Source organism: Aquarana catesbeiana, linkage group LG10, assembly GCF_042186555.1.
Source record: "Aquarana catesbeiana isolate 2022-GZ linkage group LG10, ASM4218655v1, whole genome shotgun sequence".
Classification (NCBI taxonomy): domain Eukaryota; kingdom Metazoa; phylum Chordata; class Amphibia; order Anura; family Ranidae; genus Aquarana; species Aquarana catesbeiana.
The window spans coordinates 247710000-247721515 of NC_133333.1; the positions used below are offsets into that span (position 1 = coordinate 247710000).

Sequence of the window (11516 nt, forward strand, 5' to 3'; positions counted from 1 at the left end):
CAGGAGAGAATGCGATCACCAGGAGGGGGTGTCATCACCAGGAAAGGGTGCCATCATAAGGAGAGGGTGCCATTACCAGGAGGGGGTGCCATTATCAGGAGGGGATGCCATCATCAGGAGGGGGTGCCATCATCAGGAGGGGATGCCATTATCAGGAGGGGATGCCATCACCCAGAGGGGGTGTCATCATGCCATCATCAGGAGGGGATGCCATCACCAGGAAGGGGTGCCATCATCAGGAAGGGGTGCCAACATCAGGAGGGGATGCCATCACCAGGAAGGGGTGCCATCATCAGGAAGGGGTGCCAACATCAGGAGGGGATATCATCACCAGGAGGGGGTGCCATCACCAGGAGGTGATGCCATCATCAGGAGGGGGTGCCATCATCAGGAGGGGATGCCAGCTGTCTCTTCATGGTTTTTGCAGCTGCCTCCCTGATGACAAGGTGCTGCACATATGCGTCATCACGGGGCCGCTGTACAACCTTTAAGGGACAATTAGCATTCCCTAATGACGTTGGAAGAACACAGCGGCATGGACTGGGTGTGCTGTGGCTGAACAGTGCATCCCTAGAGAACATCACTGGATTGCCAGGTATTAGAGGTAAGGGGAAGGGGGAAAATGGGGGAGGAGAATGTAGTCCCTCTATAATATATGTTCTAAAGCCATGAGAAGCCGAACTAGAGTGAGACATGAAGCCCCCCGATGGGGTTGTGATCCATTACTCATCCTTTTGATACCACCAAAAAAAACATGGCGCACTGTATCCTTAAACGCAGTAGGAAGGGTGCAAGGCCAACGGTGACACACCAAAAAAACTAAAATGGCCAGCACACTTCATACTACCATCCAGTCCAGATTTCATCATTTTCTTCTTATTCAGTCCTGATGAAGGGGGACCTTTGCAACCACCAAAACACGTTGTATTTCCACTGATGATTAGAAATGAAATTTTGTTCTGGGCCGTATTCAGGTTTTTATTGCTGTCTGTGGCTCCTGCTGCTTTCAATCAAATCCTGTAAGGGCGGGGAGAGGGCGGGGCCGAGGCCAGGCTGTGTGTGTCTTTGGACACACACAGCCCGGCTCAGAAGCGAGCCTGCAGGTGTGCTCCCATAGCAAGCAGCTTGCAATGGAGGACCCCAGAAGGGGAGGTTTGGGGCTACTCTGTGCAATACAAAGCAGGGAAGTACAACATGTTTATTATTTTAATTAAAAATTATCCTTTGCAACAGCTTTTGCAATAACAGAGCTTTCCCACACTGGTAAAGTCATCAGGTGTTAGGCTCCTCTGCATTGCAGATTGGCTTACCAGTGCTGCCACTCTCTTTTCCTGCCTGAAGCTAATATAAAGACTGAATTAGGTAAATATATTAGCTGTATATAGAAAAACATATACTGTATATATACAGTATGTATATATATATGCCTGCCTGTCATATACAGCGTGTACATTATGTACCCAGAAGTCAATTCTCCATTTACAGTCATATTGTAACCCGTCACCCTGTGCTTACAGCCTCTCATCCTGTCCTCTGCTCTCCAGTGAAGAATCTTCCCAAGTAGAGCCTATCATCCTGAGATCCGTATCAGGCGAGGAAGTCCATGAAGTCTTCAGTGTGGTTATGCCTGAAGGCAGAGTCGATATACAATTTTATCTCCCACAAGGATGGAGAAGGTCTGGAGAAGGTCTGGGAAAGTGGTTGTCCTGCTGTACTTCCCTTGCTTTGGTTGGACACTCACACATCTGTTCCTACACACTGCACTATGGTATGCAAACCGGGTTTGAAGTTTGGCAAATTTGGAAAATGCCATTAAAGCCTGACTCCACCTGTTTCAAATAAATGGTAGGTAAAGAAAACCTCTATCCACGCCCCCATTTGCTTCTCAAAAGCTTGGATCTGCTACAAACTTGGTGCCATGCCACCATTACGAGGCATCATTGGGAGCTGGCCGTCACCATCAGGAGGCCAGCAGTCTCTTTTTGCATCCTGAAGCAGGCCCGCAATGAGGTTCTTGCCAGGTCTGCCTGCAATCTTCTTTACAATAGCTTGGTCCTGCCATAGGCCGGGTCCCACACCACCATTATCAGGCAACATTGGGAGCCAGCTGGTGCAATGTAAAACCAGATATCACCATTGGGAGCTGCAGGGCCATCTTAAGAGCACCATGGGCTACTGGGGAAAGCAATGTACTGGGGCCCTCACCAGCCTGGCCCAATTCACACACCTACTCTCAAGAATTAAAGTATAAATAGTATAATATTTATTAGTACTTTCAATAAAATAGATTTTCAACAATAAGAAAACATGCCAAAAATCAAAGACTAATTAACACAATAGGCATAGTACAGGGGGGAGGCAGAAGGGCTCAGTATGGTGGGGGGGGGTCACGAGGTCACAATACTGGGATCAGGAGGGCACAGTATAGGGTCCAGGATGCTGCCTGGGACACGGTCATCCCGGGACAGCTTAGGAAAAAGCGTGACTGTTGGCAAATATGATGTAATGCTGGATTATCATGGGGCCCCTGGCCAGTGCCCAGGGGTGCCCATGCTTTACGATGGCCCTGGGGAGCTGGCAATCTTACCTGGTTTCTTGAAGCTGACCCCAAATGATGTGCTGTGAGGTCTGCCTCCTCAACAACAGCTTGGTCCTGCTACAGGCTAGGTGCCATGCCACCATCATGAGGCATCATCAGGAGCTGGCTATCACCACCAGGAGCCAACAGTTTCTACTGGATTCCTGAAGTCGGCCCCCCCAATGACGTGCTGCCAGGTCTGCCTACAACCTTCTCAACAGTAGCTTGGTCCTGCCATAGGCCAGGTCCCACACCACCATTATTAGTCATCAACAAAAGTCAGTTGTCGCCATTGGGAGCCAGCTGTCGCTATCAGGACCTAGCAATCTCTCTTGGACTCTCAAAGCTGGCCTCCAGATGACGTGCTGCCAGGTCTGCCTGCAACCTTCTCCACAATAGCTTGGTCTTACCACAGGCCTCCGGTCCCATGCCACCATCATCACCAGGCATCATTGGGAATGGGCTGCTGCCATTAGGAGCTGGCCATCATCATTGGGAGCCACCAATCTGTCCTTGGAAACCTCGGGACATCTGGTCACCCTATTCTATTCATCACTCAGGTCCAACCACCACTGGAGGAAGAAGAGGACCCCGGCAATATAAGCACTTGTGCTTAGTGCCTTGAAAAATTATTCATACCCCTTGACATTTTCCACATTTTGTCATGTTACAACCAAAAACGTAAATGTATATTATTGGGATTTTATGTGATAGACCAACACAAAGTGTCATATAATTGGGACATGGAAGGAAAATGATAAATGATTTTCAACATTTTTTACAAATAAATGTGTGAAAAGTGTGGGGGGCATTTGTATGGCGCCCCCCGGAGTCAATACTTTGTAGAACCCCCTTTCGCTGCAATTACAGCTGCAAGTCTTTTTGGGGATGTCTCTACCAGCTTTGCACATCTAGAGAGGGACATTTTTGCCCCATTCTTCTTTTTGAAAAATATCTCAAGCTCTGTCAGATTGGATGGAGAGCGTCTGTGAACAGCAATTTTCAAGTCTTGCCACAGATTCTCATTTGGATTTAGGTCTGGACTTTGACTGGGTCATTCTAACACATGAATATGCTTTGATCTAAACCATTCCAGAGGGCTGTATGTTTCGGGTCGTTGTCCTGCTGAAAGGTGAACCTCCGCCCCGGTCTCAAGTCTTTTGCAGACACTAATGCCGCGTACACACGGTCGGACTTTTCGTCTACAAAAGTCCGACAGCCTGTCCGACAGACTTCCGGCGGACTTTCGGCGGACTTGCAGCAGACTTTCTAACGAACGGACTTGCCTACACACGACCACACAAAAGTCCGACGGATTCGTACGTGATGACGTACACCGGACTAAAATAAGGAAGTTGATAGCCAGTAGCCAATAGCTGCCCTAGCATGGGTTTTTGTCCGTCGGACTAGCACACAGACGAGCGGATTTCGGGGTCCGTCGTAGTTACGACGTAAAGATTTGAAGCATGTTTCAAATCTAAAGTCCGTCGGATTTGAGGCTGAAAAAGTCTGCTGAAAGTCCGGAGAAGCCCACACACGATCGGATTACCAGCCAGCTTTAGTCCGTCGGCGTCCGTTGGACTTTTGTAGACGAAAAGTCCGACCGTGTGTACGCGGCATAACAGGTTTTCTTCTAAGTTTGTCCTGTATTTGGCTCCATCCATCTTCCTATCAACTCTGACCAGCTTCCCTGTCCCTGCTGAAGAAAAGCATCCCCACCACATGGTGCTGCCACCACCATGTTGTACAGTGGGGATGGAGTGTTCAGGGTGATGTGCAGTGTTAGTTTTTTGCCACACATAGCGTTTTGCTTTTAGGCCAAAAAGTTCAATTTTGGTCTCCTCTGACCAGAGCACCTTCTTCCACATGTTTGCTGTGTCCTCCACATGGCTTCTCACAAACTGCAAACAGGACTTCTTATGACTTTCTTTCACCAATGTCTTTCTTCTTGTCACTCTTCCATAAAGGTCAGATTTGTGGAGAACACGACTAATAGTTGTCTTGTGGACAGATTCTCCCACCTGAGCTGTGGATCTCTGCAGCTCCTCCAGAGTTACCATGGACCTCTTGGCTCTTCTCTGATGAATGCTCTCCTTGCCCGGCCGGTCAGTTTAGGTGGACGGCCATGTCTTGGTAGGTTTGCAGTTGTGCCATACTCTTTCCATTTTCGGATGATGGATTGAACAGAGCTCCGTGAAATGTTCAAAGCTTGGGATGTTTTTTTATAACCTAACCGTGCTTTATACTTCTCCACAACTTTATCCCTGACCTGTCTGGTGTGTTCCTTGGCCTTCATGATGCTGTTTGTTCACTAAGGATCTCTAACAAACCTCTGAAGGCTTCACAGAACAGCTGTATTTATACTGAGATTAAATTACACACAGGTGGACTCTATTTAGTAATTAGGTGACTTCTGAAGGCAATTGTTTCCACTAGATTTTAGTTAGGGGTATCAGAGGAAAGGGGGCTGAATACAAATGCACACCACACTTTTCACATATTTATTTGTAAAACATTTTGAAAACCATTTATCATTTTCCTTCCACTTCACAATTATGTGCCACTTTGTGTTGGTCTATCACATAAAATCCCAATAAAATACATTTACGTTTTTGGCTGTAACATGACAAATTGTGGAAAATTTCAAGGGGTGTGAATACTTTTTCAAGGCACTATATAGTAGGGAAACACACCTCCCAACTTTATGAGATGGGAATGAGGGACACCTACCAGCAAAAGTATGTTGGCATAGGACACACCCCTTGCCACGCTCTCTTAAAGGAGAATTGTACAAAAAAAAAAAAAAAAACAAGATTGGTTAAACCCACAAGTGCTTTTTTACCACTACTATTCCTTTATATTGGCTTTTGGAATGTACAAATGCAGCAATTTAGAATTTGGATGAAAGGTTTAGCACTGGGAAAACACTTTTTGATGGATAAAAAGTGCATTTTATATACAACTATATAGATCAGAGCAAAATGAGGGACAAATGAGGAGGAAAGTGGGACAGAGGGACATGGCTCCAAATCAGGGACAGTCCCTCGAAATCAGGGACAGTTGGAAGCTATGGGTTAGAGCCTATGCCAAGTTTTTTTTTTTATCACTTTCAGTGTCCTTGCTGGGGAGATTTCTCCTAACTTCCTGTTACAGTGAAAGTTGTCACTGGGACAGGAAGTAAGAGGAATTACCCCAACGGGGACACAGACACCTAAAAAAAAAAAGCCATTTCCCCACTTCATCCACAACAAAAGATAAAAGTTAACGCGAAGCACAAAAGATTGGCGGGATGTTTCTAACTTTTATCTCAAGGTATTAAAATGCGCTACAGAACCTCACAAAAGAAGATAAATTGTGTTGATGACCTCTAGATTGGAGGATGTTTAACCACAATTTGCGGCAGAGCGGTGACACCATTCCCCCCTCCGAACACGGCTCACGGAGTCCAATCTACCGCTCACAGACTTAATGAGCCATCATTTCCACTCATTAGAAGTAATGGGACTGAAGTGTGACGCCTCTGCGGGGGGTCAGCGGGGAGGGGGGGCGCAAACCGCCTGCGTCATCCAGGAGTGTTGCACAATCTGCACCTCGCTGAGCTTTTGTATTCCTGATGAATAATTGAGCTGCTGCGACTCTGCAGATCACCGCTGGACCTAAATACCAACACGTTCCCTCCGGACCCAGAGACCCGACCTAACCACCCGCAACATAACCTCCCGCAACCTAACCTCCCGCAACCTAACCTCCCGCAACCTAGCCTCCAGCAACCTAACCTCCCGCAACCTAACCACCCACAACCTAACCACCCACAACCCAACCACCCACAACCCAACCACCCACAACCCAACCACCCACAACCTAACCACCCACAACCTAACCTCCCCCAACCTAACCTCCCCCAACCTAACCTCCCGCAACCTAACCTCCCCCAACCTAACCTCCCCCAACCTAACCTCCCGCAACCTAAAATCCCCCAACCTAACCTCCCGCAACCTAAAATCCCCCAACCTAACCTCCCGCAACCTAACCTCCCGCAACCTAACCTCCCCCAACCTAACCTCCCACAACTTAACCTCCCCCAACCTAACCTCCCACAACTTAACCTCCCCCAACCTAACCTCCCGCAACCTAACCTCCAGCAACCTAACCTCCAGCAACCTAACCTCCAGCAACCTAACCTCCCGCAACCTAATCTCCAGCAACCTAACCTCCAGCAACCTAACCTCCCGCAACCTAACCTCACGCAGCCTAACCTCCCCCAACCTAACCTCCTGCAACCTAACCTCACGAAACCTAACCTCCCGCAACCTAACCTCCCGCAACCTAACCTCCCCCAACTTAACCTCCCCCAACCTAACCTCCCCCAACCTAACCTCCCCCAACCTAACCTCCCCCAACCTAACCTCCCCCAACTTAACCTCCCCCAACCTAACCTCCCCCAACGTAACCTCCCGCAATCTAACCTCCGGCAACCTAACCTCCCCCAACCTAACCTCCCGCAACCTAAAATCCCCCAACCTAACCTTCCGCAACCTAAAATCCCCCAACCTAACCTCCCGCAACCTAACCTCCCGCAACCTAACCTCCCGCAACCTAACCTCCCCCAACCTAACCTCCCCCAACCTAACCTCCCCCAACCTAACCTCCCGCAACTTAACCTCCCGCAACCTAACCTCCAGCAACCCAACCTCCCGCAACCTAACCTCCAGCAACCTAACCTCCAGCAACCTAACCTCCCGCAACCTAACCTCCCGAAACCTAACCTCCCGCAACCTAACCTCCGGCAACCTAACCTCCGGCAACCTAACCTCCGGCAACCTAACCTCCCGCAACCTAACCACCCGCAACCTAACCTCCCGCAACCTAACCTACCGCAACCTAACCTCCCACAACCTAACCTCCCACAAGAACAACCCCGCCCTCTGCAAGTCAGGTGATTCCAAACGTATCCAATCATGAGCTGGGGGGGCGGATACATTGTATCGGCTTCTAATTGTATCTTTCTATCCAGCTTATAACATACAGACCTCCGCTTCTCTGTCTAGCAATTTGCTTAAGGCCCCTATTCGCACTCGTGCGACTTGTTGTGCGACTTTGGACCCCAAAGTCACATGACAAGTCCCACTTCATGTTTCCCAATGAGTACCGTTCACATCTGTGCGACTTAAGGATGCAGCGACTTTAAAGTGGTTTGATCTCGACTTTCACGCCATTAGAAGGCCATAGACTTCAATGTAAACCCTCAAAAGTTGCATGAAAGTGGCACCTGCGTGATATACATGCGACTTGTGTGCGACTTTGTAGAGCACAAACAATCACATCGGTCAGAGCCAAAGTCGCACTCGTCCAAAATCGCATCAAGATTCGCACTGTAAAGTGTGAATGGACTCTAAGTCCTGGTTCACATTGAATTGCTTTCAAATCCGTATATATCAGTGCAACTTGGCAGACATCTGTGCGACTTCATGCACGATTTTGAAGTCGCACACATATGAATGGACTCTAAGCCCTTCTTCACATTGAATTGCATGATTTCAAAGCTGCATATCAGCGCGACTTCACGTGCGACTTGGCAGACATCTGTGCGACTTCATGCACAGATGTCGATGTAAGTCGCACCCGAAATCACCAAAAATAGTGCAGGAACTACTTTTTCAAATCAGTGCGGCACTGCAAAGTTGGCGTTGTACCAGTTTGAACAGCTCCATTACTGGCAATAGGGTACAACTTGCCACATACCGGTGCAACTTGGCAGATATCTGTGCAACTTCATGCACGATTTTGAAGTCACACAAGTGTGAATGGACTCTAAGCTCTGGTTCACATTGAATTGCAGGATTTCAAAGTTGCATATCTGTGCGACTTCAGGTGCGACCTGGCAGACATCTGTGCGACTTCATGCACAGATGTCTATGCAAGTCGCACCCGAAATCGCCAAAATCGCACCAGTTCGAACAGCTCCATTGCTGGCAATAGGGTGCGACTTGTCACAAGATTTGGAACTGTCTAATCGCATGACAAGTCGCACCTGGACTCTAAGCCCTGGTTCACATTGAATGTGGCTTTGAAATCGTGCAACCTCACTTTAAATCGCATGATTTCAAAGCTGCACGTCAGTGTGACTTCAGGTGCGACTTGGCAGACATCTGACACCTGGTCGCCTCTGATTGGCGACGACGCCCCAACGCCCACTAAATCTCCTGCATTTTTTTGCACGATTTTAATGTGTTGCGCTAAAATGCAATGCATTAAAAGTGTGCAAAAAACGCATTATGCGATTTAAGAGAAATGTGGATGAGCCCTAAAGGATCAGTACCTACCTGGTCACCCCTGAATGTGCGTAAAATGCGTCTTGCGTTTCGGTAAATTACATTTTTTTTTAAATACATAAAAAATGACGACGATGTGAATGAGCCCCAGATGATAATGCGGAACATTAAAAATGTGCAAAAAAAACCCGCATTATGCGATTTAGGACAGAAGTTTATTTTTGAACCCAATGATGCAAATGGGCCCTAAATGATAACCTACCTGATCGCCCCTGATTGGCGGCGAATCCCTGCGCCCACTTAATCTCCTGCGTTTTTTTTTTTTGTTTTTTTTTTTGCACATTTATTTTGAAATGGAACGCAATGCATTAAAAATGTGCAAAAAACGCATTGTGCGATTCAAGAGAAACAGAAGTCTTGGAGGCAATGTTTTTAATGCATTGCGTCAAAGCGCGACACATTAAAAACGTGCAAAAAAACGCATTATGCGATTTAAGAGAGATATGAATGAGCCCTAAAAGATAACACAATGCATTAAAAATGTGCAAAAAAAAAACGCATTATGCGATTTAAGAGAGACAGAAGTTCATTTTCTAACCCAATGATGCGAATGAGCCCCAAATGACAAGTACCTACCTGGTCGCCCCCTCCCCCGACTGGCGGTAACGCCCCCCCCCCCCCCCCGCGCCCATTAAATCTGCAATTTTGCGCATTTATTTTAAAATGTAATGCCTTGCATTCAAAATGTGCAAAAAAGAAAACGCGTTATGCGATTTAAGAGAGACAGAAGTTCATTTTCTAACTCAATGATGTGAATGAATCCCAAATGACAAGTACCTACCTGATCACCTCTCTGATTGGCGGTGAGCCCCCCCCCCCCCCCGCGCCCAATAAATCTCCTGTATTGTTTGTGCGTTTTTAATGCGATAAAATGCAATGCATTAAAAGCGTGGAAAAAACGCATTATGCGATTTAAGAGAGATATGAATTAGCCCCAAAAGATAACGCAATGCATTAAAAATGTGCAAAAAATACACATTATGCGATTAAAGAGAGACAGAAGTTTGTTTTCGAATGCAATAATGCGAATGAGCCCCAAATAACAAGTACCTACCTGGTCGCCCCTCCGACTGGCGGTATCGCCCCCCCCCCGCGCCCATTAAATCTGCATTTTTGCGCATTTATTTTAAAATGGAATGCATTGCATTCAAAATGTGTAAAAAAGAAAACGCATTATGCGATTTAAGAGAGACAGAAGTTCGTTTTCTAACTCAATGATGTGAATGAGCCCTAAATGACAAGTTGCCTACCTGGTCACCCCTGATTGGCGACGAGAGCCCCCCGCCGCTCCCCCCCCCCCCCCCCCCCCGTGCCCGCTAAATATGCATATTTTTTTTTTGCACATTTATTTTAAAATGTAACGCAATGCATTTAAAGCGTGCACAAAAAAAATGATATAAGAGAAATAAGTTAATTTTCTAACCCAGTGATGTGAATGAGCCCCAAATGACAAGCACCCACCTGGTCACCTCTGATTGGCAGTGAACCCCCCCGCCCTCCGCGCCCACTAAATCTCCTTTTTTTTTTTGCACGTTTTTAATTTGTTGCATCAAAACGCCGCGCATTAAAAAAAAAAAAAAACACATTGTTGCGATTTAAGAGAGATACAAGTCAATCTTCTAACCCGATGATGTGAACGAGCCCTAAAAATGATGGGTACTCACCTGGCCGCCCCTGATTGGCGGAGAGCCCCTGCGCCCGCAGATAACACGGGTAGCAGTTGGCGCGGTAGAAGCGGGATGCGGTGAATGTGGCTCTTGCCCGGAGACTCCAGCAGAGGAGCCACAAGCAGGAGAGGAGTCTCATGTTACCGGCGAGGAGGACGAGCTGCAGGCGATGAGCTTTCCCCTTCACTCTTCTGTTTTGGAATTTTTTTCTTTTTTTCTTATGTTGGGTTGTCAGGAAGTGTCGGGATCCCTCCCACCATCCCTCCTCCTATGTCCCGTCTGCGGTGATCATCGGAGAGATTGGGGGGGTGACATCACGGTCCCCGGGAACGACGACACACGTCGGGGAGGAGGGGGGGGAGGAGGACGGTGATACCTCCAGGCTCAGGAAGTCACACCGCCACCACTTTCTATACAATATTACTTTTTTGTCTTTTGTTTTTTTTTCTTGAAACCTGAAGACAAAATTTCAAATGAAAATGAAAACCACATTTATTTTTTTTGGTACAGAAGAGAACCAAGAATTTCCCAGGAAGGGGGGAGCCGATCGGTCTCTTCTTATTCCAAAACCCGTCTCACCAAAAGATTCCGGAGCCGAGGGTTTAGCTACAGATATATTACATAGTGAGGACGCGTTTCGACTAACGGTTGGGGGGGCAAAAAAAACGCACAGTTGAGCCACGTTTTTAGCACCCCCCCATAATCAGTGAATAGGGGCGTTCCCGTGCCGGAGCCCCGGTGCTCCCATTGGTAGAAACTTGTCCAACATGTTGTGACCAAACGCGACCCAACGGGGGGGAGCACCGCAAACAGTTGCGGTGCATTTGTTTGACAAATCAGGCGGAGAGGCGGGGTCACGGCACCTCCTCGCCGCCTGTCAATCGCCCTCTGAACTCAGACGGCTTTTTAGAGGAGCGGAGGGTTTTGGACGCATATCTG

General features: G+C 47.6%; 1 protein-coding gene across 1 annotated transcript in view; it reads right to left on the minus strand.

Moving 5' to 3' along the window:
• The window catches only part of MEGF6 (multiple EGF like domains 6), a 153167-nt gene extending 142153 nt beyond the window's left edge, over positions 1 to 11014 (minus strand). Inside the window, exon 1 of the mRNA XM_073603592.1 lies at positions 10575 to 11014. Coding sequence (XP_073459693.1) covers positions 10575 to 10716 — 142 coding nt within the window. The 5' untranslated portion in view covers positions 10717 to 11014. The remainder of the gene's footprint in view (positions 1 to 10574) is intronic.
• Between the last annotated feature and the right edge of the window lie 502 nt (positions 11015 to 11516).